Source organism: Bemisia tabaci, chromosome 9, assembly GCF_918797505.1.
Source record: "Bemisia tabaci chromosome 9, PGI_BMITA_v3".
NCBI lineage: Eukaryota > Metazoa > Arthropoda > Insecta > Hemiptera > Aleyrodidae > Bemisia > Bemisia tabaci.
Genome location: NC_092801.1, coordinates 21,628,047 through 21,654,223, shown reverse-complemented (window position 1 = coordinate 21,654,223; position 26,177 = coordinate 21,628,047). Strand labels below are relative to the sequence as shown.

The 26,177-nt window shown below is 40.3% G+C and overlaps 1 protein-coding gene across 5 annotated transcripts in view; it reads left to right on the top strand.

The window, feature by feature from the left end:
• Vha100-2 (V-type ATPase subunit a family protein Vha100-2) overlaps positions 1-26,177 on the top strand; it is a 111,405-nt gene that overhangs the window by 64,940 nt on the left and 20,288 nt on the right. For 3 of the 5 annotated variants that reach the window (XM_019047965.2, XM_019047960.2, XM_019047959.2), the window contains exons 3-7: positions 1,569-1,713; positions 18,964-19,140; positions 20,706-20,834; positions 22,770-22,790; positions 25,110-25,204. In XM_019047965.2, the coding sequence (XP_018903510.2) occupies positions 1,597-1,713; positions 18,964-19,140; positions 20,706-20,834; positions 22,770-22,790; positions 25,110-25,204 (539 nt within the window). In that variant the 5' untranslated portion in view covers positions 1,569-1,596. Of the gene's footprint in view, positions 1-1,568; positions 1,714-18,963; positions 19,141-20,705; positions 20,835-22,769; positions 22,791-25,091; positions 25,205-26,177 lie in introns of all 5 variants that reach the window. The other 2 variants (XM_019047964.2, XM_019047962.2) reach the window with 2 other exon arrangements.

The following is a 26,177-nucleotide window of genomic DNA, read 5'->3' as shown; positions in this document are numbered from 1 at the left end:
ATTTTGCGAAACATGAAAAGGAACTGGTATTTTTCAACATCATTCAGAAATTTCTGAAATTTCATGAAATTTCGCCACTCTGAGAGTAAGCAGTGTCGGATCCAGTGACAGCTCGAGGGGGACTGGGGCAGAGATGCAAAATTACGTGAGAGTTTTTCAGATTAAATTTCGTGAAATTTTATAAATTTTTGAATCCTACCTTGGACTCAGTGTGCCATGAAACGCATAGAAACATCAAAATCTTAATTTTGAAAATTTCGGGGGAAAAATTCATGAAAATTCTAATTGTTGCAGGTCGCATACCCAGCCCCTGAAATTCCACCTTTCAGCCTGATGGGCGTATGTCCACAGAATGATATACACGAGAGACAAAAGAACTGATTTTCTCGTTAAGCAAAATGACTTCTAACTTTCCCAAGTGTTCAAATGATGGTACAACAAAAGTTCAAAAGTTCTGAAATAAATTTTTTCAGTGGGAAAATGTTTAGTGCACATCAATGCTAATTTAAAATTTTGACTCTTAAGCATTGAAATTGCAAGAAAGAATTTTCCCAAATCTCCCGAGAGTAAATGTTCTATCGGATGAAATTTGGTAGTATTCGATTGTTGATAAGGCGTTATTGCCTAGGAGTAGAATCCCAGCTCTGGGTGCGTACTTGACGCGCCTTTCATCTCAAAGCCCCGAACGAATCTCTCCTCGTTTACCCATTTGTTCTTTAGGTTATTGTTTCTTTATTTAAGTAACTCTCTCGACTGGTGCTGCGTTCACGCATACGCTGTTTTGAACTCATACTTGTTTTGCCACCAAAAAATCGTCTGGAGTCCTTGCAGGGGGATCTATTGAACCAAAGATTTCTCTTTTTTGGGAGTGTGTGTGCGCCAGGTGTCCCTTTTACCATGAGACAATTTGATAAGAAGATTAGTTTATAAGTTTACACACGCTGTTATGCACGCAGTTTTAACCCTCTAGTATTTAACTGCTGGTTTGCCCCAAATACCTGAATCCCTCCCCGCAAAAATTGGCTTTATTTTGACAGGTTCTTGTATTTTTAACAGTGTTTGAAACTCGCTTTTGAGTTTCAGGAGCCATGTGGCCCATAAAGCTCGATTTTTAGGGGCCATTAAACATTTTTTGGGGGCCAAATTGACTTGTTGCCTATATATTACGGCGCATTTCCGAGAAGTTAGACGCAAGATGTTTTAGTTCTAGAACAAGTAGCTGTAATTTGTAACTTTCGAAAAATGACCGAACAGAAGAGTTAGGATTTTTTTTCGTGGAGGGGGAGGGGCAACTTTTAGGGGCCACGTGGACGCAGAGCCTTCATTTTTTAGGCGCATTTGGCGCGTTGGCACCCGTGAGTTTCGAACACTTCTCTGGTGTTCTATCGCGCAGCCTCCTAGTTTGCCCTAAATACCTGAATTCCTCCTATCCCCCAAAATTGGCTTTATTTTAACAGGTTCTTGTATTCTTAATCAGCGCGATATCTGGATTTATTTTTCAGCGATATCTCTTACCTTCCGAGGAGGCTTTCTAACTCCTGTGTTTTGTTTTTTGTTGGTCTCATCAGGGAGGAGTGCCTCTGCCCTTCGGCCAAGATGGGGACACTCTTCCGGAGCGAGGAAATGGCCCTGTGTCAACTGTTCATCCAGCCGGAAGCCTCCTACACCTCCGTCGCCACTCTCGGAGAGGCCGGCGTTGTCCAGTTCAGAGACGTAAGTCATTCACTCCATTCCTACATCACTTTACTATCAGCAGTATCATCAGTATCATCAGTATATATAGTGAAAACTCGCTAAGTCGACCTGCGGTTTTAAGGCGAAATTCCGCTCAAGTCAAAAATGGAGGTATTGCATGTGTGAGGGATTTGCGATTTGACCATTGATTCTCATGTAAAAGTCTGCGAGAAACACGATGGTGCCACTGGTTCTCTCTGAAATCAACTCCCAAGCTCAAAAGAAGCTCTCAAGTAGAGGCCAAAATGGAGGGGATATCCCACGCTACCCTGAGAGTCCACCTCTACATCAAGACGAACTCTCCATGCAAAGATAGGGAGCAAATACATTAGCAGAGTTGCCACTTTATTTGGGGACTCTAAAACTGAAAACACGGCAACTCTGCTAACGTATTTGCTCCCTATCTGTGCATGGAGAGTTTGTCTTGATGTAGAGGTGGACTCTCAGGATAGCGTGGGATATGCCCTCCATTTTACCCTCACTTTGAGAGCTTTTTTTTGAGCTTTGGAGTTGATTTCAGAGAAAACCAGTGGCACCATCGTGTTTCTCGCGAACTTTTACATAAGAATCAATGGTCAAATCGCAAATCCCTCACACATGCAACATCTCCATTTCCTCGGTCCCTAAACTAGGGTGTCTACTAGTCCGGAACTTCCGAAAAATCCGGAAATAGTGCTGATTTTTTAAGGGCAGTCCGGAAGTGCTGAAAAAGCGTGGAAATTCTGCAAGAAGGTCCGGAATTTTTTCCTTCATACCACGTGTGACGCCGGCCGCCCGGAAAAACGTCTCGGGGCGGGTCACGCCAAGTTCCAAAAGCAGAACAGCTCCCAGACTCAGATTTCAGTTTATTGAAGATATGCAGAGAGCTCCAAAACTTGGATGCCGTGTTACCGAAGCAGGATGTCTACTCGTCCGGAATTTCTGGAAAGTCTGGAAATAGAATTAGCTTTTTAGGGGCGGTCCGGAAGTACCGAAAAAGTGCGGAGATTCCGCAAGGTCCGGAATTTTTTTCTTCGTACCACGCGTGTTTTTTAATGAAGCCTGGAAAGTAATCCTCCTGCTCGTTGATTCTTAGAGTAGTATTTGCCTATAAGATCGCGATTATGCAGTCAGTTAATCTCCAAGCCACCAATGAAATTTTGTGTCTGCTTCATTTTTGTCTCAATTTGTCTTCAATTTCGGTCCGACGCGACAAACGCCTGCGCGGAACGCGTATTGGCGCCTCCAGGACGGCAGGGATACTTCACGCATTGCGCGCGACGCACCGTGGTGCACGCGCAGTGCGTGAAGTATCCTTGTCGTGTACGCGCAATGCGTGAAGTATCCTCGCAGTCTTGTAGGCGCTAATGCTGGCCACAATGTGTTCGGCTCTAAAATTCAAACCCACTGAGTCAGTGTTTTTCAACTCGTGGTTTTGGAATGTTTGTACTTGCTGAGAGGATCAATGCCATTTGAAATGATAAAAATATTATGTACATAAAATCTAGCTAATTTCCTCTCTCTCGTCATAGTACGGTTGCAGATGTACAAAAAAGTCTATACCTGTGTAGCCATTGTAAACAAGTGTAAGTGATACAATCAAGAGAGAAGAGCGATTTGAACAGAAGGAAACGTTTCACAAAAAGGTTTATGATGTATATAATCTTGGATTCTTTAAAGAAACTTAGACGTAAGAGCCTTAAAATCTGTGGCTTTTGTTTTTCTCTCGATGATTCGTTGAAAGTAAAGAGATGGAATTCGAATACTCACTCTAAAAATTTTAAATTTTAAATTGATAATTGACAAATTCGGAAAAGTTACTTAAAAAATCACTCATCGGCTTCTTGACATCACTCAACTCGATTTTTTAGCTTATTTTGGGCTAACTGGGGAAGCGATTAAAACGAAAATCCGCCTAAGTCGGAATTTCTCTCAGTTCGACTTTACAAAATTTCCCTTTAATTTAGAGTCGGAGAAACGAAAAATAAGTCACGGATAAATCAGGAAAGTTCATAGAATTCGAAAATGAGCAATTAGGAAACCCTGATGTAGGCCCGTTTTGCCGAACAGTCTGAAAGCGACTAAGAGATCGAAATTATGTGCTCAACCTCAAATAATGCCAACTCTTCTTATTTGAGTATCAGCGTGTGGTAAATATAGTGCACTGGTGACACTGATATCGCATCATAATAAGTTTTTGATAAAGGACGCTTCGGAACGGAGAAAAAGCTTGTCCTAAATTCTCACGAGACGAGCTGTTTTGAACCATTTCCGTAGAAAGTTACGAAGTACACTTTAATGCTCTCGCCTTTAAATACTAAAGATAAATTATTATAACAACTTGAAAAGTATTCAACCCGCAGAAAGAAAACAGCAAATGAGTCGTTTCTAAGGTGGGCAAAATATTCGGGCAAGTAGAGCGTTTAAAAAGCGCAAAAAATCTTATGTAAGAAGGAAAATGACTTTCAGTGTTGGAACTCAATTCGAACCAATCATATTTTGCTATACTATGGATAAATGTTAACTTTGATAAACATAAATCGTATTTTAAACTTTTATTTTGCACAAATGTCCTTCTTTTCTAAATTAGTCCTTAGTCTGTGTCCTTAGTCTTAATCCTCAAAGACGCTTGTTTACAATGCGCTGTCGGCCATACCGATTAATCAATCAAATGCATAGGTTGGCATCGGCACTTTTCTAGTGATTTTCGTTTTACACGTTGTCGCCCTTTTGGGCTCGAAGAGCTACATAAACCAAAATGTCCATACTCTCACCTGGTACTCTCATAAAAATCGCAAGGTATAGTGACCCATTATGTCAATAATTCACGTGCGTTTATGAGTTGAGTCTTGGAATTTTCATCGCGTTCGTTGTATTGCACTGGTGCGTTCGGCTTTTACCTGAGAAACAAGTTTAAGGTGATAAAATTCGTTCCCTGTCATGCTGTCGATGTTCAGGTTGATTGAATATCCCGTCGGGCAGGCCCTTTCGAGGTTGGCGCCTATCATGAGTGATTTTTTTCAACGCCCCTGTGCTCTGCACTCAGACCTCCTCCATGTTCTGACCTCGTCAGCGCATGTCGACTTGCCAGTAGCCCATTTTCTCATATTTTGCCGGAATTAAGAGATGTCTGCCGCTCCTTCACTTAAAACTACAGATGTAATACCTCTAATCGGCCTGTCGAAAACTTTTGCCAGAGCAAAATTAAGAGTGTATTCGGGGTTGCCACAGTCTGGGAAAACCAGGAAATGTCAGGGAAAATGACGAAAATGTCAGGGAAAATTTGTTGAATCACCTTCATTTGCTTTCTCGAATGGGTTTGAGGTTTCGATCAACAAATTTTGCCTGAAAACTATTTTCAATTATGTCTTCTTAACCATCCGTCACATCTTTAATTGTCATGGAAATTCCACCAAATCGTGTCAAGGAAATCAAGGAAATGTCAGGGAATTTCATTTTTTGTGCATCACAATCCAGACTTGCCAGTAGCCCATTTTCTCATATTTTGCCGGAATTGAGAAATGTCAGCCGCTCCTTCACTTAAAACTACAGATTTAATACCTCTAATCGGCCTGTTGAAAACTTTTGACAGAGGGAAAAGAAGAGTGTATTCAGGGTTGCCACAGTCAGGGAAAACCGGAAAATGTCAGGGAATTTTAAAAAGTCAGGGAAAACCGGGAAATGTTCGGGAAAATGACGAAAATGTCAGGGAAAATTTGTTAAATCACCTTCATTTGCTCTCTCTATAATGGGTTTGAGGTTTCGAACAACAAATTTTGCCTGAAAACTATTTTCAATTATGCCTTCGTAACCATCCGTCACATCTTCAATGTCAGGGAATTTCACCAAAATGTGTCGGGGAAATGTCAGGGAATTTCATTTGCTAAATTCTGTGGCGACCCTGTCAAATGGGGAAATTGCGAAGCACAAAATCAACAATTTTTCACGTTAAATCGGGCACTTTTTGCCCATGAAATCTAATATTAGTGTATTTTCCGAAGAAAATACACAATTTTTCCTTTGAACCTAGGAATTTTGGCTCGCGAAGTGGAGGATTTTTCTGTTAATTAAAATCCGGCAATTTCGAAATTCGATTAAACTCGCAACCCTGTTAGCCTGTAAGTGATTTTTTCCCCCAACGACCTGATGTAATCCACGGAGACCACCTCCTCCTCCAAGCCCTGACCTCGACACCGTAAGTCGACAGGCCCGTAGCCTTTTTGCTTCGATTTCCCCGCCGCTCCGTCGCACAGTGGATCTAGTCAATTTGAGAGGTCGGACATGAAATTTTTGACTAAAACTGCAAATTTTAATTTTTTAATGTTTATCTAGTCACATTTTAAAGGGTGCGCAGAGGAAGAAACTAGGTACTCGTAGAAGCCAATGGAACCTCTTTTTGAACCTCAAAGTTTGTATAAACGGAGTTTTAAGCATTTAAAGTTTTCAAATTTTGTCCGAGTTTATCGACCCCTGATTAGAGTTCCAAGAAGAAAGATGGAGTCCCGTGTGCCTTTCTGCGTAAATTGATGTTTCGGAACAGCGGGCCCGCGCCGCACAGTGGATCGAGTCAATCAGAGAGGTCGAACATAACATTTTTGGCTAAAACTCCAAATTTTAATGTTTGTTTCGTCACATTTTAACTTTAAAGGGGTGCGTAGATAAGAAAATTTCTCAAAGCAACATCGGAAAATTTCAAAATTTGAATTTCTCGCGCAAATCGCGACAAAAATGACAAAAAACTGAAAAAAATTCCGGACCCTCTTGCGGATTTCCGCACTTTTCCAGTACTTCCGGATCGCCCTCGAAGAATTAGTACTATTTCCGGACTTGTAGGCATCTTGGAGGTGCTTCTAGAAGAAAATTTCACGAGGAAACCAATGGAACCATTTTTAGAACCTCAAAGTTTTGTATAAACGGAGTTACGAGTGTTTACATACATACTTACATATCAAGTCGCTACCTCAGCGCACTAGAGCGCTCTGCGACTCCAAATCGCCATCGGAATCGATCCTCCCACAAATCATTGGGCAGATTACACCGTCTGATCTCCCCCTCCACTCCCTCCCGCCAACCTTTTACTGGACGTCCACGCCGCCCTCTTCGGGGAGGAACCCAATCAAATACCTTTCTGGGCAACCTACTATCTGCCATTCTCCGCACATGTCCATACCAAACCAGCTGCCTGGTTTTGATATCGTGCACAATATCTGTTACGAGTGTTTAAATTTCCAAATTTTGTCCGACCCCTCGCATTGACTCGATCCACTGTGCGTTGCGGCGGTCGTCCTGCCGTCTTGCGCTCGTGTCGCCGCGGTCTGCGGAAGCGGTCACCCAAGTCCCAAGTCGATGTCCGTGGTCACTAGATATCCAATAATTCCGATAGCCTATGGCCCCTCCGGTGATGGGATACACGCCGGGGCCCAGCTCGGCCCATCCTCATAATTCATAGCAATAGTCCCACTCTCCTTGCTTCTTGCCTCTTGGCTCGCTCGCTCGGTGCAGCCGGCCGGTCGACAGGTGTTGCCAGGTCTGAGATAGACCTATATAGACCGTATTCGATAGTGGTTCGATCTATCGTTTGGTTCGAAACAATAGAACATAACCACCAACAAGAATTCTTACACACTGAACAAAATATAGTTCTGTTCACAGGGCTCCTGCACTTATTTTGTAACAGTCACAGAAGCTTCCGTTATGAGGACAGAGTACTCTGTTCCCACGACCGAAGTTCTGTCCTCACAACAGAAAAATTCTGTAAGTGTAACAAAGAAACTGCATGAGCCCTGTGAACAGAAGGTTCTGTCGTCAGCACCATCTATTTTTTTTCTGTGCAGGGTGTCAGCATCAGGATTTTCCCGATTCTAGATGTGTGATCCGAACCTCAACTGCTAGACCTTAAGTGTTCAGAAGCTCAATCCGAAAACTTCAAAGATCCATATGACCTAAACTTCGGGTCCCACGCACGAGGTTTTTTTCTCCGTGCACCAGGATTTGAGGAAAAATCTGTCGTAAAATCAGGATTTGAGAAAAATCGGCCGTCCGATCGAATTTTGTCATGGAGCTATCTTTGTAAAGTTACATTCGCCTTGCGTGAATTCAGGATTTGATCCGCACAGGATTTGGAAAAATTATGAAATCAGGATTTAGCAGTCAAAAATCAGGAAAAATCAGGATTTCCAAAATTGAAAAAAAAAACTAGACACCCTGTTCTACGATTTAAGTTGGAGAAGCTGAAAACGAGAAAATTCCGAACAATTTCACATTCCATGGCCATTAAGTTTTCATAAGAATCAAAAATCTATCACAAGAAACCCGTTCCCTCAGATAAATCAACTAACTTTTGAGGCTCGCTGGGCTGGTCCCTTCTGCAAAATAGTCTGCACAATTTTACCCACCTGCTAAGCGTGGGCACTAAACTCTTATCCGTGCGGACTTCAAGATGAGCTGAGCTGGTAGCTTAGACACGCGTCCCAGAAGTGTGACTTAATAGACGATTTATGAGGATGAGTCGGCAAGAAGCACTTCAGTCTAGTCATCCTGTACTTAATTTTTGCGGAGTTATCGCCGATGAAAATTTAAATGCTGTGAATGACATCATCCGGTGCCTGATGAGAGTATATGGGCGCCGGCATGAAAAGAGCACTGCGGGAAAGCGAGGCTCTACTCTGCCGTGATAGCGAAGAGAGCAGTAAGTGCAAAAATGAAGTTTCTAGAAAACAGGCTGAGAAGCGCCTGATCGGAAAATTGTATTCGAAGAAGCCCTTTGTTGAATAGAGATGTTGCATGTGTGAGGAATTTGCGATTTGACTGTTGATCTTTGCGTAAAAGCTCGCGAGAAACACGATGGTGCCACTGGTTTTCTCTGAAATCATCTCCCAAGCTCAAAAAAAGCTTGAGAGCTTTTTTTGAGCGAACACCCTAATGGAGATGTTGCATGTGTGAGGAATTTGCGATTTGACTGTTGATTCTTATGTAAAAGTTCGTGAGAAACACGACGGTGCCACTGGTTTTCTCTGAAATCATCTCTCAAGCTCAAAAAAAGCTCTCAGGTTGAGGCCAAAATGGAGGGGATATCCCACGCTATCCTGAGAGTTCACCTCTACATCAAGACAAACTCTCCATGCAAAGATAAGGAGCAAATACATTAGCAGTGATGCCGTGTTTTCAGTTTTGGAGTCCCCAAATAAAGTGGCAGCCCTGTCAATGTATTTGCTCCCTATCTTTGCATGGAGAGTTTGTCTTGGTGTAGACGTGGACTCTCAGGATAGCGTGGGATATCCCCTCCATTTTGGACTCAACTTGAGAGCTTTTTTTGAGCTTGAGAGTTGATTTCAGAGAAAACCAGTGGCACCATCGTGTTTCTCGCGAACTTTTACGTAAGAATCAGCAGTCAAATTGCAAATTCCTCCCACATGTAACATCTCCATTGCCGCTAATCATCCGAAAGACTCTTAGAAATCGTTTGGATGATTAAAAATCGACTTTCGGAAATCGGATACTTTCGGAAAATTGACACTTACTGTTCTCTTCGTTATCACGGCAGCACTCTCCCGTGCTAAAGAAGAACGCCGTATGAATATCCGAGAGCTGTTAAATTTTTTCGATAAAATGTTTATTTTTAAGGAAAGTTGTGAATATTTTCCCTTTTAATATTCAAGAACTTCATGTGAAATTGCGAACAAAATTTTCTAATAAAATTGGAAGAAAAATATACATCAGTTTTCCATGAAATTTATGTATTATCAAAGGTAATTTGGCAACGCCTGAAGGTTCATACAGCGTTTTTCCCAGCACGGCAGTACTGTGAGCTAGCATATGCTTTTATGCCGTCGATTCTTCCTTGTTTTGTGTATGAACATAAGTCAAAAAAATAGATGAACGTATCTAAATAAAAACTATAGCCATTGTGACACGAGCCCTATCTTGCTTGCACTCTTATGGATCTCAGAGCTCATGCCAGAATGGATATAGTTCCTTTTGACTTAAGTAGAAGTTTGTCGACCCCTGATTAGAGTTCCGAGAAGAAAGCTGGAGACCTGTGTGCGCGTCTGCGTAAATTGATATTTCGGAACAGCGGGCCCACGGAGCCTCGATGTGAAAATTGCCGAGCAGAGGAAAAACATCGCATGAGCATTCATAACGTTGCCAAACTTTTCCTTGATAAAATGTTTATTTTTCAGAAAAGTCACGAATATATTTCCTCCAAGTACAACCTGATTTTTGGGTGTAACCCAGGTGTAACCATTAAATTCTTATATAAATTTTTTCGTTAGAAATGCTCAATTGTTTCCCAGTACTTGAAAATGTAATTCTCAAGTGGGCAACGTTAAAATTAGTCACGTTCACTGGGAAAAAAAACACATTGGATCTAGAGTCCAGACTCTTAAAAACATCGACAAGAAAAAGTACTCTTGATTCAATCAGAATCTAGCTTAAATCAAGAACTAAGCCTCTTAATTTAAGCGGATTTCCTTTTGATTTAAGCTTAAATCTGATTGAATCAAGAGTATTTTTTCTTGTCAATGTTTTCAAGAGATTGGACTCTAGATCCAATGTGTTTTTTCCCCCGTGTTCTTTTCGTCTTAAAAAAGACGAAATTTGACAACAGTCGAATGTTGATACGCTGTTTTTCCTCTTCACAGCAACTTTAGTTCCCCCGCCGTATGCGCCGCACAGTGAGACGCCCCTTGAAAAAAGGTCGTACATGATAATTATTTTGACTTAAAACTCGCTCCACTGTGTATTGTTGTCGTGCCTGGGGATTGCGGGATTATCCAGGGAGCTAATAACATGGCCCCTCTGACGCAAGGGCGATCTCAATTTCCAGATGAGTCCTGGATTACCTTTAAATCCATGTTCTCCGGGGCTCATGAGAAAATCGAGATGCGCCCCTAACCCCGAGCAGCGACGATAATGAAGTCAATCAGAATACGGGAGTAGCCCGGGCCCGGGCGCGCGGGCTCGTCGCACAGTGGATCGAGTCAATGGGCCTGTTGCAAACTTTTGCTAGAGCAAAAATAAGAGTTGTTTCTTATAGATGATGCCTCAAAAATCACGATGAGCGCATCGGCAAAGTCTGAAATGCACTCATAACTTCACAGTCTGCGTAAGAAATTTGGGGTTTTTTAGAGATGTCGGACGTGAAATTTTTGACTTAAAATGCTAATTTTGATATTTATTGCGTCACATTTTAAACTTGTAGGGGTGTTTCTAGAAGAAAATTTCACGAGAAAACCAATGGACCCATTTTGAGAACCTCAAAATTTTATGTAAACGGAGTCAGGGTTGCCACAGTCAGCAGGGTGTCTAGTACAGGAAAAACCGGAAAAGTCGGACAATATCAGGAATTTTGGCCGATCAGGAAAAACTCAGGAAAATATCAGGAAAATCGAAAAAATCGGACGTTTTATCAGGAATTTTTCTTACGCAAATCTCCTCAGCGGAAAAGGTCTTACTGCTTTTTGCCTACGTGCCAGGAGTCGAGAAAAATCAGGAAAATATCAGGAATTTTCAAAATGAAAAATTCAGGAATTTTTTTATACAATATCAGGAAAAATCAGGAAAATATCAGGATTATTCAAAACTAAAAAATACTAGACACCCTGGTCAGGGAAAACCGGGAAATGTCAGGGAATTTTAAAAAGTCTGGGCATACGATGAAAACGTCAGGAAATAATTGTAAAGTCACCTTTACTTGCTTTCTAGATAAGGCTTCAAACAGTAGATTTTGAGTGAAAACTATTTGAAATTGAGGAGTTAGGTGCAAAAGGGGCGTCATTGACAAAATCGCGTTTGAGTTATTCGTGTTCAAAGTTGTTTTTGTACAAATGAAATGTATGTTTAAAGATATGAAAATAATGTGGTAAGTTTAAATATAGATCATTTTATCAAGTTTAAGTTTGTACAATTAGAAGCTCTGAATAATCGCGGGTTTTTTTAAAATATGGAGGTTAGGTACGTTCATTTTTAGCCAACCTAACAATAATAAAATTACTGTATCTCAGTGAATGTTTTGACATAATAACATGAAAATTGGTACACCTACATTTAGATATGAGGATTCAGAAAAACCGGTCTCTGCAAAAGGGGCGTCATGGACCTAACGCCCCTTTTGCACCTAACTCCTCAATTATATCTTTTAAGCATCTAGCATATCTTCAATTTTCAGGGAATTTTACCAAAATGTGACAGGGAGATCAGTAGATCAGGGAAACGTCAGGGAATTTCAATTTCATCATTCTATGGTTACCGTGTTATAAGCTTTTAAAGTTTCCAAATTTTGTCCGACCTCTCTTATCGACTCGATCCACTGTGCGGCAGTTGGGCACGCAACGCAGCGCCATCGATCTGATCGTAAGTGAATCGAATCAACTTGTTAATAAGTAAACAAAAAGAACCCCCGGCTCCCTGCTCCCCGGCGGAGAAGCTTGTAAATGTCAATGCCGAGGCCAGCACGGCCCGGGTGGAGTCGCGTTTCCCCCGATTTTCCGGAGACGGGAAAAGCGTCCGGCCGAGTCACGACAAGCTCAAACAGCTGAAAAGTTTCCGGACTCGGATTTCAGTCGACTGAACGGGTGCAGAATGTTCCAGAACTCCTGTGAAAACTCGCGTAGTCGAACTGTAGTTTTAAGGCGAAATACCTCTTAAAACGAGAATTTTCTCGGTCCCTAGACTAGAGTCTCTTTATACCCAGAGTTAAGACAACTCGATTATCAGCTGACTGGCAGCCGGCCTTGGCTGGCCATGGAGGCCGAAACGAGTGCACCCTAACGAACGATATTGAGGGATAAGGATCAGGAATCCTGCGATGTCTGTCACACAAAAACAACAACATCAACAAATTGATCAATTAAAAAGAAAATGAGATTGGTTTGTGAATAATTTCTTAATCTATTTTCATTTTGGACCGATGGAAATAACAATTTACTCTTGATAAACCACAATTAGGTAATATTTTCATTATTCTTGTTCACATTCGAGGTACCGCCATCTTGGTGCACTCGTTTCGGCCTCCATGAGCGAGAACCAATCAGAATTGGATTTTTTTTAGGCCACTTCCAGCCCAACCAAAAGTGAGTTGTCTTAACTCTGGGTATAAAGGGACTCTACCCTAGACTAGCGTGTCTACTAGTCCGGAATTTCCGGAAAGTCCGGAAATAGTACTGATTTTTTAAGGGCGATCCGGAAGTACTGAAGAACTACTCAAATTCTGTAAGAAGATCGACAGAAGATCTGGCTTCATACCACGCGTGGCGCCGGTCGCCCAGAAAAGCGTCTCAGAGCCGAGTCACGCCAAGTTCCGACAGCTGAAAAGTTCCCAAACTCGGGTTTCAGTCGATTGAACGGGTTCAGAATGTTCCAGAACTCCAGCGGAAACTCGCGTAGTCTACTGTAGACCTAAGGCGAAATACCGCTTAAATCGAAAACTTCTCAATCCCTAGACTAGCGTGTCTATTAGTCCGGAATTTCTGGTAAGTCCGGAAATAGTACTAATTTTGTAAGGACGGTCCGGAAGTACTGGAAAAGTGCGGAAATTCCGCAAGAAGGTTCGGAATTTTTTCTTCATGCCACGCATGACGCCGGCCGCCCGGAATAGCGTCTCAGGACCGAGTTCTAACTGCTGAAAATTTCCCAAACTCGGATTTCGGTCGATTGAAGGGGGTGCAGAAAGTTCCAGAACTTCGATGCTATGTTACCGAAGCACGAAAAATCGTCGGAATTTCTAGAAAATCTAGACATAGCGCTGATTTTTTTAAAGGCGGTCCGGAAGTACTGGAAAAGCGCGGAAATTCCTCAAGAAGCTCCGGAATTTTTTTCCTCATACCATGCATGTTTTTTAATAAAGCCTGAAAAGCATCCAATCCCCTGTGAGTTGATTCTTAGAGTAGTATCTGTCCGTAAGATCGTGATTGTGCAGTCAGTCAATCTTCAAGCCACCAATGAAATTTTGTGTCTGCTTCATTTTTGTCTCAATTCGGTCTCAGTTTTGTCTCAATTTGTCTCCAATTTCGGTCCGACGCGACGACGCCTGCGTGGATCGCGTATTGGCGCCTCCAAGACGGCAAGGATACTTCACGCATTGCGCGAAATGCACCGTGGCGTACGTGCAGTGCGTGAAGTATCCTTTTCGTGTACGCGCAATGCGTGAATTATCCTCACAGTCTTGTAGGCGCTAATTCTGGCCACAATGAGTTTGGCTATTAAATTCAAACCTATTGAGTCAGTATTTTTCAACTCGTGGTTTTGGAATTTTAGTTCTTTCTGTATGGATCATTGTCATTTAAAATGATAAAAATATTATGTACGTAAAATCTAACTAATCTCTTCTCGTTCCTCATGGTACGGTTGCAGATGTAAACAAATATCTACTTGTGCAGCCAATGTGAACAAGTTTAAATGATACACCATTCTCTTCATTTTGCCATATAGAATCCTTTTTTCAAATTGAAAAGTTCTGCATATTTTTTTTTTAAATTTCCAGAGATTTTAGATTAAATCGCGTACAAAAATGTCTGAAAAATTGAAAGGGAAGTATTTACCAATGCCCTTATAAACTACACTGGAAAAAAAACACATTTGATCTGGAGTCTAGACTCTTAAAAACATTGACAAGAAAAAATACTCTTGATTCGATCAGATTTAAGCTTAAGTCAAAAGGAAATCCGCTCAAATTAAGAGGCTTGTTTCTTGATTTAAGCAAAAATCCGATTGAATCAAGAGTATTTTTTCTTGTCGATGTTTTTTAGAGTCTGGACTCTAGATCCAATGTGTTTTTTTTCCAGTGTAGTATTTAATCGAAGAAAATTTGGCAACGCCTGAAGTATCATACGGCGTTTTTCCCAAGCACGGCTGAGGAATACTCCCGAATCCAGCAGATTCCAGCACTCATCACCCGATGCGCAATAGCTGTGGGTATAAATGAACGGGGTCGCACAGGTTATTATAATCGGAGTCATAATTAGTGAACATGACCAACATTTTGGCGATAGGCGCGCCCGCGTATGGCGCGGCGGACCCTCTTATCAATTATCCTATTCCGGTAGCCGATGGCCGACGCACAAAGGATCAAGTCGATATCTGGAGAGGTCGGACAAAATTTGGAAACTTAAAACGCCTATAACTCTGCACTGGGGGGAAAAAAAAACATATTGGATCTAGAGTCCAGACTCTTAAAAACATCGACAAGAAAAAATGCTCTTGATTCAATTAGATTTAAGCTTAAATCAAGAACCAAGCCTCTTAATTTGAGAGGATTTCCTTTTGATTTAAGCTTAATTCTGATTGAATCAAGAGTCCGTTTTCTTTTCAATGTTTTCAAAAGTCTGGACTCTAGATCCAATGTGGTTTTTTTTTTCCAGTGCGTTTATGCCCAACTTTAAGGTTCTAAAAGTGGCTCCATTGGTTTCCTCGTGAAGTATTCCTCCAAAAGCACGCCGTGAAATTTAAAATGTGACGAAATAAACACCTGCAGAATTCTCAGCTTCAGTCAAAAATTTCATGTCCAACCTCTATAATCAGGGTTGCCACAGCCAGGGAAAACCAGGAAATGTCAGGAAAAATCGGGAAATGTCAGGGGAAATGACGAAAATGTCAGAGAAAATTTTTTAAATCACCGTCATTTGCTTTCTAGAATGGGTTCAAGGTTTCGAACAACAAATTTTGCCTGAAAACTATTTGCAATCACGCCTTCTTAACCACCCGTCACATCTTTAATTGTCGGGGAATTACACCGAAATGTGTCTGGGAAATCAGGGAAATTGTCAGGGAATTTCGTTTTCTACATTCTGTGGCAACCCTGCATAACTCTGTTCATACAAAATGTTACGCCTTCTTAACCACCCGTCACATCTTCAATTGTCACGGAATTACACCAAAATGTGTCTGGGAAATCAGGGAAATTGTCAGGGAATTTCATTTTCTAAATTCTATGGCAACCCTGCATAACTCCGTTTATACAAAATGTTGAGGTTCCAAAAGTGGCTCCATTGGTTTCGGTCCCCGTGAAATTTTCCTCCAGAAGCTCCCCTTAAAATTTAAAATGTGACGAAATAAACACCAAAATTCCCAGTTTTAGTCAAAAATTTCATGTCCGACCTCTCCAATTGACTCGATCCACTGTGCGACGGGACGGTCGCGTGGCCCGCCCGTTGACCTTGCCGCGTCGCATTTGCGTTGCGGGGATAATAAAGAAGTGTTATAATCATGAGTGTGCTTAATTGATTTATGCACGAATTGGCAACATCGAGGGTCGTGTAATGCCCCGATGGCGTCGGGTCGCCGCTCCTGATCGCGGTCGTTGCGGCGCCGCTAGGATTATCCTGAATGACGTCACGGGTTTCCATCAAGGTTGCCAAATTGCCTGGGTGAGAATAGGGTCAAAAGTTGTGGAAAAAACCTAGGAAAGTCGAGAAATTTTGCACAACCCTGAAAAATCGTCGTTCCTCTGGCGCACAGTGGAGCGAATCAATGGCAGAGGTCGGATATGATTTAAAAACTTTAAAAGCGTATATCTTCGGGTGCCATCAGGGTGCGCTACTTGCGCACATGAAACGCCTTCAGAGAGTCGAGTATGTAATGAGCTAAACTCAGCACACACAACATATTCGTACCAACAATTGCTGCGTAAGCACCTGAAGGCGAATTGAAAACAACCGAATAAAACACATTGAAAAACATTTTAGCTCTTTTCTTAATTCACCCATTTAAATGTATGTAAAACATTTTATTCTTGGTGAGGCAGCTTGCTTCACCTACAATCGATATTTTGAATGGATTTAAACGGAGGGAAAATATTGATGCCAACTTTCAAGCATCGCCACTGATCTGATCCTTTGACGTTTCAGGAATTTTGATCATAATACTTCCCGACTTTTTAATGTTCTGCGGGGCGACATGATTTTTTATGAAAATATGCTGTTCGCAGACGTTTTCGGCGCAAAGTATCTTGAAATTAAAAGTATAATTAAATGTATTGGCCTGAAGAGAGAGTTTAAAGATATTTCACAGCAAAGTACACTGACTTTTCTCTCATTTCGTCGCACCTCTAACGCAAAACGCAAGGGATTATCTTAATTTCCATGTGAACCCTGTATTACTTATAAATCCAGGTTTTCACAGGCTCATGCGGTAACCGAGATCAGTGGCGTGGCGTGGTTTGCGATATATCGATTGATCTGTCATTTAAACCTATGGAAAAGAATCGATAAACAGGGTGTTCGTAAGGAACACCTCACATATCGATTCTTTACCATAGCTTCAAATGGGGAAATATCGATAATCGATCGTTCACGCCACGCCACTGACCGAGATACGCTCTTACGCCACACAGTGGAACGAGTCTTTGGAAGAAGTCGGATACGAAATTTTTGATAAAAAAATTTTAAATTTTACTTGTATCTCGTCACAATTTTAATTTTAAGGGGTGCTTTTTATAGAAAATTTTACGAGAAAACCGATGCAACTACTTTTAAGACATCAACATTTCATTTTCACGAAGATATACGCATTTAAAGTTTTTAAATCATGCCCGACCTCTGCCATTTCCCTTATCTTGAGCGTTTCTAGCAAAGTTTAATTGTAAGCGCGTGCCTCATACTCGACGGCTGTAAATCTCAACGCATTCGCGCGGCATCATCTTCATTCTCGTCGGCTTTTGTTCGTCAGTGCGCCACGCCCGGTGACCCGCTACCGAACTGCAGAAGAACGCCGTATGAGCAGTCGAATGTTGTCAGATTTCCCCTGACAATATGGTTAATTTCAAGGAAAGTTATGTGTTTTTACCCTGAAAATTTTTAGAACCGTCAGATTTAGTCCGGAATGAAATTCACTGAACATCTCAATGCAGAACACTCGTAATTTTACGAGAAAATTTACATTTCATTAAAATAAATTCGTCAACGTCTTTACGCTCTTACGCGGTTTTTCGTAGCTCGGTAGCGGCTGCCGTTGACAAGTCCCGCGGGTTCAACGTGACAGGTGAATAGAATGAATGCATTTATGCCGAAAGAAACTATGTTCTGACGAATTAAATCAAAATGAACTATCAAGCACGCAAATTCTATGTGTGCATCGTTCTTTTTGAAATGAATCCGTTCAGATAAGAGGATGAGGGACCAGGTCGCCCACCCGCTGGGATGCAATGATTCATCTAGCGGATTCAATGCGTGTCACAGCCTCCTCAATCTTTTGTTGAACGGTTCGTTTGAAAAAGAGCGCAAACGTCGTAGAAATCGCATGGCTCCACGTTCTTTTTAAACGAGCCGTTTGGTTGCCGATTTTGGTTTTGGTTGCGCAAAACATGCCACCAACTCGAACATGGCGCCTCCTCATTCCTCGACCATTTTGGAATTCAGGTCTGTGGAACTAGGTTTGCTGAAAGTGTCCAAAGTCCGTAGGACGCTTTAATTTTTTTCCCTTTTTTTTCTAAGCAACTGACCTGTCTAAAACTTCAGCAAGAGCAAAAAGATGAGTTCTCTCATCAAATCAACTTAATCCTTTCTTTGTTCGCACTCCAGCAGATTGCACTACTTTTGCAAAATACGTCTTCTGAGAGTCGAGTATGTAATGAGCTAAAATCAGCACCCACAACATGTTCGTAACAACAATTGCTTCATATGCAGCTGGCGCATTGCTTTCGCACATGAAATGCCTTCAGAGGGTCGAGTATGTAGGTAATGAGCTGAAATCGGTACGTACAACATATTCGCAACAACAATTGTTGCCGACGCAGCTGAAGGCGAATTGAAAACAACCATTTAATGCACGTTGAAAAACATGTTAGTTCTTTAATTAAAATTGTTATCAATAGAGAGTTGTATTGCTTAGTCAGTTAGTGCTTTAGTCTCGTGACAACAGAATTGCGATCTCAAAATTGGAGAAAAATTACGAGTAGCTAAAAAAATGGAACCCATTGATGCGATATATCGCATGCCGCTCTGACACAAAATATGGCGTCCATCGAATCACCTTAAGATGAATTTTGCTGTTTTAGCTAATTCAGTGATGTCATCTAAAAAATATCAGACGAATTTCGTAGGAAACTCGATTTCGAAAATTTGACACTTTCTGCTCTTTTCGCTATCACAACAGTATAGGCTCTCTAGTGAACACTGAACAAATGGATATTCGTTAAAATCAGTTAAAATATTCGGGCGCATTGTTTCTTTTAAAGCTCAACAGCTATCGAGGAGGTATTCGGAGTGAGTTTGCGGTGACTGGACTACAGAGTGCGCTGATTGCTTGTTGTTTCAGCTGAACGCGGGCGTGAACTCCTTCCAGCGGAAGTTCGTGAGCGAGGTGCGGCGCTGCGACGAGATGGAGCGGAAGCTGCGGTACATCGAGGTCGAGGTCAGCAAGGATCGCATCTTCGTGCCCGAGTCCAACGTCTGCCCGCCCGCCCCCAACGCCCGCGAGATCACTCAACTCGAGGTAAATCAACTTCCACTCCATCGCTCATCCCCTATCATCCGGGGGTTATTTTTCCACTAGCCAATATGGAAAAACAAAAAAAAGCATATAAATATATATAATATATATATATATACGCGATAATACTACTATATATATATATATATATATATATATATATAACACTTCCTCGCGCTCTACGACTCCTAACCTCCACTGCTCTCTTCAAACCACAAATCTTGGGGGATTGAGCACCTTAACATTTCCGCTTCAATCCCTTCCCTCCAACCTTTCATTGGGCGCCCTCTACGGGCTTAATATACATGCCGTTTGCGTTTCGGGCTCAGAGGCCGAACGTTAGGGGTGCTGGAACCGTAGCTTCGGTTGCTCCAGGTGTTATGCCCGGAACTTTCGGCCTCTGAGCCCGAAACGCGAACGGCATGTATATTAAGCCCGTAGATACGGCTTCCAAGGCCGGAGGTTTTTTTTTTGGCCTCTGAGCTCGAAAGCTCCGGGCATAGCACCCGGAGAAACCGAAGCTACGGCTCCAGCACCCCGAACTTTCGGCCTCTGAGCCCGGAACGAACGGTATGTCTTTATAGCCCATAGCTTTTTTTTTCAGTGAAAGGGACGTTATTTGGAGAGAGGGGGGCAATGCTCTTCCTCTTCGCAATTTTTGCAAATTTTGATGAATTTTAAGGAAATTCTGAAGACTTTTCCATGCCGCTCCCCCCCCCCCCCCCTCCTACTAAACTTTGCCTCCTCAGCGTCGGGAGAATGAACATACAACTGACAGGTTTTTTTTTTACAGTTTATTGAAATCCTGGAAAAGTCTGGAAATCTTGCCCAACCCTGAAAACCTAGAGAAGTATCCTGTGTGACCATGGAATTCTTTCTTTAGGCTGAAATGTTTACTTATTTTCAGTCATAAGACACTAACTTCATGATAAAAATGTTTTGTGAAAAGCATATTTTCGTTAGTAATTATGTCATAAATAACACCGAAAAGTCATGGGAAAGGCAGGAACTTATATGCTCAAACCCCCTGAAAAGTCAAGGAAAAATCAGGGAATTTTATGATTCAAGAAAACTTGTCATTCTGAACAAATCTTTCCAAGACTCAGCCGAAAAGACGTCCCTGCCTTTGGCTGTCCACTAATGAAATGTGATGAGGTCAAGAGAGAGCCACTCAGTTGAGGTTTTGATAAAATGAGATGACAAAAAGCTTAGGTGGGTTCATTCTGTAATCTTTAGTGCAAAGAACCCCACAATGATTCTGAAAATTGGCTCTTCGGTAGTATGTCAAAGTTGAAGAACAATAAATCGTGATTTTGAAGGGGGGGGGGGGACAAATTAAGTTAGCCTGGGGTGTCATCAGATTCAGGAACGATCAATCTTCATAAATGTAATATCATCACTCCCATGTCAAAATTTAATTTTTTTAGTGAAGAAGGGCATGTTTTTCTTAGTGTAAGATTTGGACCGCATCTATTGAAAACCATGACCTAACATTGTCATGCATGCTATCTTTAATATATTCGCTGCTCACAAAATTAGTTTTAACGATATTTTTTTCTTATTTTCAGTCACATTTAGAGAGGACGGAAAGTGAAATCCTTGAACTCAGTCACAACGCTGTAAATTTAAAATCAAATTATCTAGAATTGACAGAACTGAAGTATGTGTTGGAAAAAGCGCACGCATTTTTTCAAGAGGTATGTATTGATTCCCATCCACCTCCTGTCTTTGTTGCACATTAATTTTCTCTCTCACCAATCGCTGAATGTTCTGGAGCTTGGCTCGTTTTGGTGTTCCTTGTTGCACCTCTCTTGCAGTGTTGAATCTTTAACTGTTTTGATGGCGCTCCGATGAGCTGTCCAGTCGTGAATTCCAAAACTTCGTCAATGCTCCTAAAAGTTGGAGAGAGGTTGTTTTTCCGTGCAAGAAAAAATTGAATCTATAGGCAGAAAAGTGCAGAAAGTATCTTCCCTTGAACTCACAAAAAAAAAGATTAGAAGAGGTAATATAGGAATGCCTCAGTCAGGGAATACCTAGAAATATTAGGGAAAATGATGAAAGTATCAGGGAAAATTTTTCAATTCACCTTTATTTCCTTTCCAGAATGGATTTGACGTCTGGAACAAAAAATTTGACGCGAATAATATTTTGAATTATGTCTTCCTAAACATCTTCCATATCTGTAATTGTCAGGAAATTTTACTCAAATGTGTCAGGAAAATTAGGGAAATGTCAGGGATTTTCATTTTCTAATTTTCGTGACACCTCTGTAATACTTTCTAGGAAAGTCAGCAAAAATCTAAGAAAGTCATGGAATTTCATGTAACTTCTCAGGGAAAAGTTAGTAATTAATACCAATAGGTGAAAGGGAGGAAGATAGGTAATACTCTGAGATACTGGGAGTGAGTGAAAGTATAAGTTTATTTGGAAAATATACAAGTGAGACGTTGAGCATCATGCATGACATTGACATAAACATAAACACAAAACAAGGGAAACATTCGACCCAAAGTTTAACAATTGAACCTTGGATTTTCATATCCTTTTTAAACTTTTAAATAGTCCCAGTTTTACAGTTTTAAGCGCTCTATTTCTACAGCTCAAGTTTTAAATCAGATGTGACTTGTGAAAAGCATTTATATGCCCGTTCTGTTTGGAAATTATGTCAGGAAATTTTGAAATTTAAGAAAACATGTTACCCTGTAGATAAATCGTTAATTATATTTCCCAGTTTATGCCTTGTTTCACTGGAGATATTGTGCTCTAATATCCATCTAGTAGGTAACTAAGAAACAAGGAAAAAGGTAATTCACTACATAATTCATCAAATATTTTCATAGCCAAAAAGCTTTGTTCATATTCAGGAGCGTGCAGTAATAGTATAACTGAAAATGTAAATGGTAAAGTTAGTAAGATAGTCTGATTAAAAGTTCTGTGCAGGTGAAAGAGGAATTCGAAGTTTGACCTGAGGCAGCTTATGCTTATTCAATAACTTAACAAAGAAAATTTCAGCTCCAAAATTTGCTTTTTTTTCTGTCCTGGCCTACTTCAATCATTCACAGTTTTATCTTCTATCGTTTTGTGTAGCACTACGGCATTCCCCAAGAAGGCAGTTGATGTAAATAATATGATGTGTGTATGTTCCTCCCTCCTTCATTTTTGCTTCAAATCTGATCGAGTAATTTCCCAAAAATAATAGCTTAAAAAACCGGCGAAAAGAAGTGGATGGCAATCAAATGTTTTTGGAGCTGGCGAAAATGAGCTATTGCCATGTATACCAGTTTTACCGACCATGCAGTCCAAAAGATAGAATACTCTAACTAAGAGCTGAAACAGTTCTGATTGAATCGATAGAATCGAGCAACAGCAAGATTTTTGGGGTTTATTGGTATTATTAAACATTATACAGTGATAACTTATCGACAAGGATTCGTTTGAACAACCCTAGGTGAATGAAGGGGGAAAAATACACCATGTGCTAAGACTTCAATGAGGAAAGTTAGGAGAAATGTGAGTATGTCTTGGTTGCAAATTGCATCAGGCCCTTGAAATGCCCTTTGAAGAGAAAAATGACTAAGATGTACAAATTAAATCATAGCAGAATAATTTTATAAAGTTTTGTCTTTTTTGAGCTTGACTTGGATATTCTGGATGTAAGTAAAGAATTGATGATCTTGTTTTTTTTTTTTCAACCGTCACTTTTGAGAGTTTTTCCTTACTACACAGTTACGAAGGGTTTGTTCAATTTCTTTCATACTGGGAGTTGGAGCTTTTATCACTTATTGAAAAGAAACTTTGATCGTGAAAACTATAGCAGTGGTGATCCATATTATATGAAATTTTAACTATAGCTATAACCAGTAGCATTGGTGTATTTCAACTGAAAACGAACAAAAAACCATGAACAAGCCCTCTCGTATTTTTTTTTTTTTTTTCTTGATTTTGCTACATACCTATAGCGTGCATTTTTCTTTCTGGGTCCAAAGACTGACATGATAAGGGTAAAATTAGAATATTTTATAGAGCTATTTAAAGCTGTTGATAAGAGTAATGCATGGCCTTTTTTCCTAAATTCATTTGAAAAGGATCGGAAAAAGATAACAATAGTTTAAAGGGATTCCTGCATACTTTTTTGAGCAATGCACTCACTATTAGTCGCTACAGGTCTTGCTGCAAATCTTTAGCTGCCGTATTTGAATGGTGATCTTTGCTTCAAGGTGCCCTCTGAAAATGACATTCCGTACCTATTCATCGAAAAATGCTGAACTTCGTCGGGTTTCGCAACATCAATAAGCCTCCAAAGTTTTTTTTTTCCTTACTCTCCTAGGGTGTCTACCAGTCCCCAAAAGTCCCCAATGTCCCCGATTATCGCCGATTTTGGAAGGACGTCCCCAAAAGTGCCCAATTTTCTTGTTCAGGTCCCCAAAAAATGACAAAAATCGTCCTAAACACTGGCATTTTCAATGTTTCTCGCCAGCCGCGGTGGCCCGGTATAACCAGGAATAGAAATGACTGAAGTGTTGCTTGGTTTTTTGTGTTTTCATCGGTTCAACATGACTTGTAAAATGAGGCGTATATAATACGCCTTTTAACGCTCTAACTAGCTCCATTTTTCTTACTGTTTCGGGGGAAAAGTCCCAAATTTTCTTGATTTACACCTCTAAAAGTCTCTCAAAGTCTCCAAAAGTCCCCAATTTTGGTTTTTTATTACTAGTAGACACCCTGTCTCTGTCCATTCTCTCGTCTCTTCTTTTTTTCCCTCAATGGACCACTAGACGGAGTACAAAATTGAGAACCGCCGCATAATGTTTCTTCATCGAAATTTTACGCAGAATACAATGAAACCATTAAAGCTTTCCAAATGTACCTAATAAGTTGGAATAAGACGGTTTTTGTCCGCTTTAATTAACTTTCCCTGCTCACTGAAAAACCAGAGTCTACTCGAGTTAAATGGACTAATTTCTGCCAAACGGAACTTTGTGCATTATGACGTGAGCCGTGTTATGCATATATTCTTATAGGTCTCAGGGCTCATGTCTTCATACACATAGTTCCGTTCGGCAGAAATACGTCCAAATCTAAGTGTCAATCGAGCTTAAAGCTAACTTTGGTATTGGTATTTTAAAATGGAAGAATTTTCCAGGATACTAAATTTTTGTGTTGACTAAATTAAAGATACCTTGTATTAACAGAGGAAAGCTATGCAAGTGAAACCAAGTTTTAGTTATTATCCTATTGTATAAATTGATTTCAGTGCCTAATTATGCCCATGTTGATCATGGCTTCCGTAAGCGGGAAGTTTGAGTTGACTTTATACTGTAATCCTTGAACGTTATGAGTTAATCTTGAAAGTTCTTGATGTTTTTAACATGCTCTGCGGGAAACTTCAATGAGAAATCATGGGCTATTATACGTACTTTTTTACCCTGCAGAGTGGCTCATTACTAAAATTTGGTAACGGAGAACTTTAGTGGGTTAAAATATTTTGAATCGTCAATTCCATTTTTCGTAAAACTTGAAAGAAAGTATAATGCTCTGAAAACTCTGTTGCTGTTTATTATAGCATTACTGCATGTTCTAGAGTTTTAAATTGTTGAACATTCTCCTCTTCATTTAATTGAATTAATGGAAACAGTTCATTTTAATTAATTTTTTTAGAATGACTAGGTGACAAAAAATCTTTCAATAAAGAAATCACATTCTGATGCGTTGAAAAATCCCTCTGCAAAAGTCCCTTGCATGCCTGAATAAGTTTTTCTTTTGACAAAAACTGTATTTCTTAGTTCTTACGATGGCTCAAATGCAGTAGTTTCACCTTCAGTATTATGTTACACAGCGAAAGTGTTTTTGTTCACACCGATTTTTGCTTGTTTGACTTTTGATTTTATGGTTTTAGCTGCTTGTAGTTTTGTTTGGCATTGTAGTTTGCACTCTTCTCTCGTGTTGTTTCTCAGAGTTTCTGTTTAAAACAGCAAGAGGGCGCCAGTGGCTCAGGCAACAACGACTCGCTCACGAAAGCACTCATCAGCGATGAAAGCCAGCAGCAGTCCTCTCGCGGTAGATTAGGGTAAGGATCCTCTTTTAACTGTACCTCTTTTTTTAAATCTGGAGGTCAATACCTTTTTTATTGATTTACTCTCTCTTGGAGAAGACATGCTGCTTCCATCCTCTGTCTGTCATGTTAAACTCACACTCACAATTAAATTTGTCTGGAAAAAGAGATTTAACATGTGTTATAGGTATTTTATGCACATTTAAATGAAACAAGTTTATGTACACTGGAAGTTTTGAAGGAGGATGCAGTAATTTAAGACTACACTCGCTCACATCAAAAAGCAAAACTAGTCATGAGTTTTTAATCCCTCCTTCAGATACTTTCCTTTCGTGCAACGTTGCAATTTTTTTAAACAAGTCAATCTCTATTGACACTGAAAAAGCTACCACACAAATTTCAGATGACAGCATGGTCAGCTTAAATGTATTTCCTAACAAGGTTATCAATTTTTTCAGACACATGCCCTATAAAAGTTTTCAACCTTAATCTATCCTTCCTTAACTTTTTAGGGCCTAGACAGTTAGGTTCCTCTTCAGTAAAAACATTGAAATTTGTATTCTATCAATGCCAAGAGCACTATGAGTTGCTTTTGTTCCAAGAGTTTTTTTATCTTTATTATTTAAATTATTTGAAGAATTTTGGCATCATACATAAGTTCGAATTTTGTTCACCAATTATGTTTCATGTTTTTTTCTTCTTTTTTTATGTATTGTCGCATCTTGGTATCCTCTACTTCACTTTAAATGTCTTAATTTTAGTGTTAATTTCGTTCTGGTCTCTTCAAACTTAGATGTTTCTCTAGAACATTTTTTGCAACAACTTTTTTTGCGAATTTCATTTTAAACAAAAAAAACTTTTCGGAGACATTTTCATTGTTTCATGCTTGCGAAAAGCATAGTCTCATGATTGACAAATTCTCAAGAGCAAAATTGACTGTAGAAAAGTTGAAGCAAACCATTATTTCTGCATTTGTTATTCTAAGTTT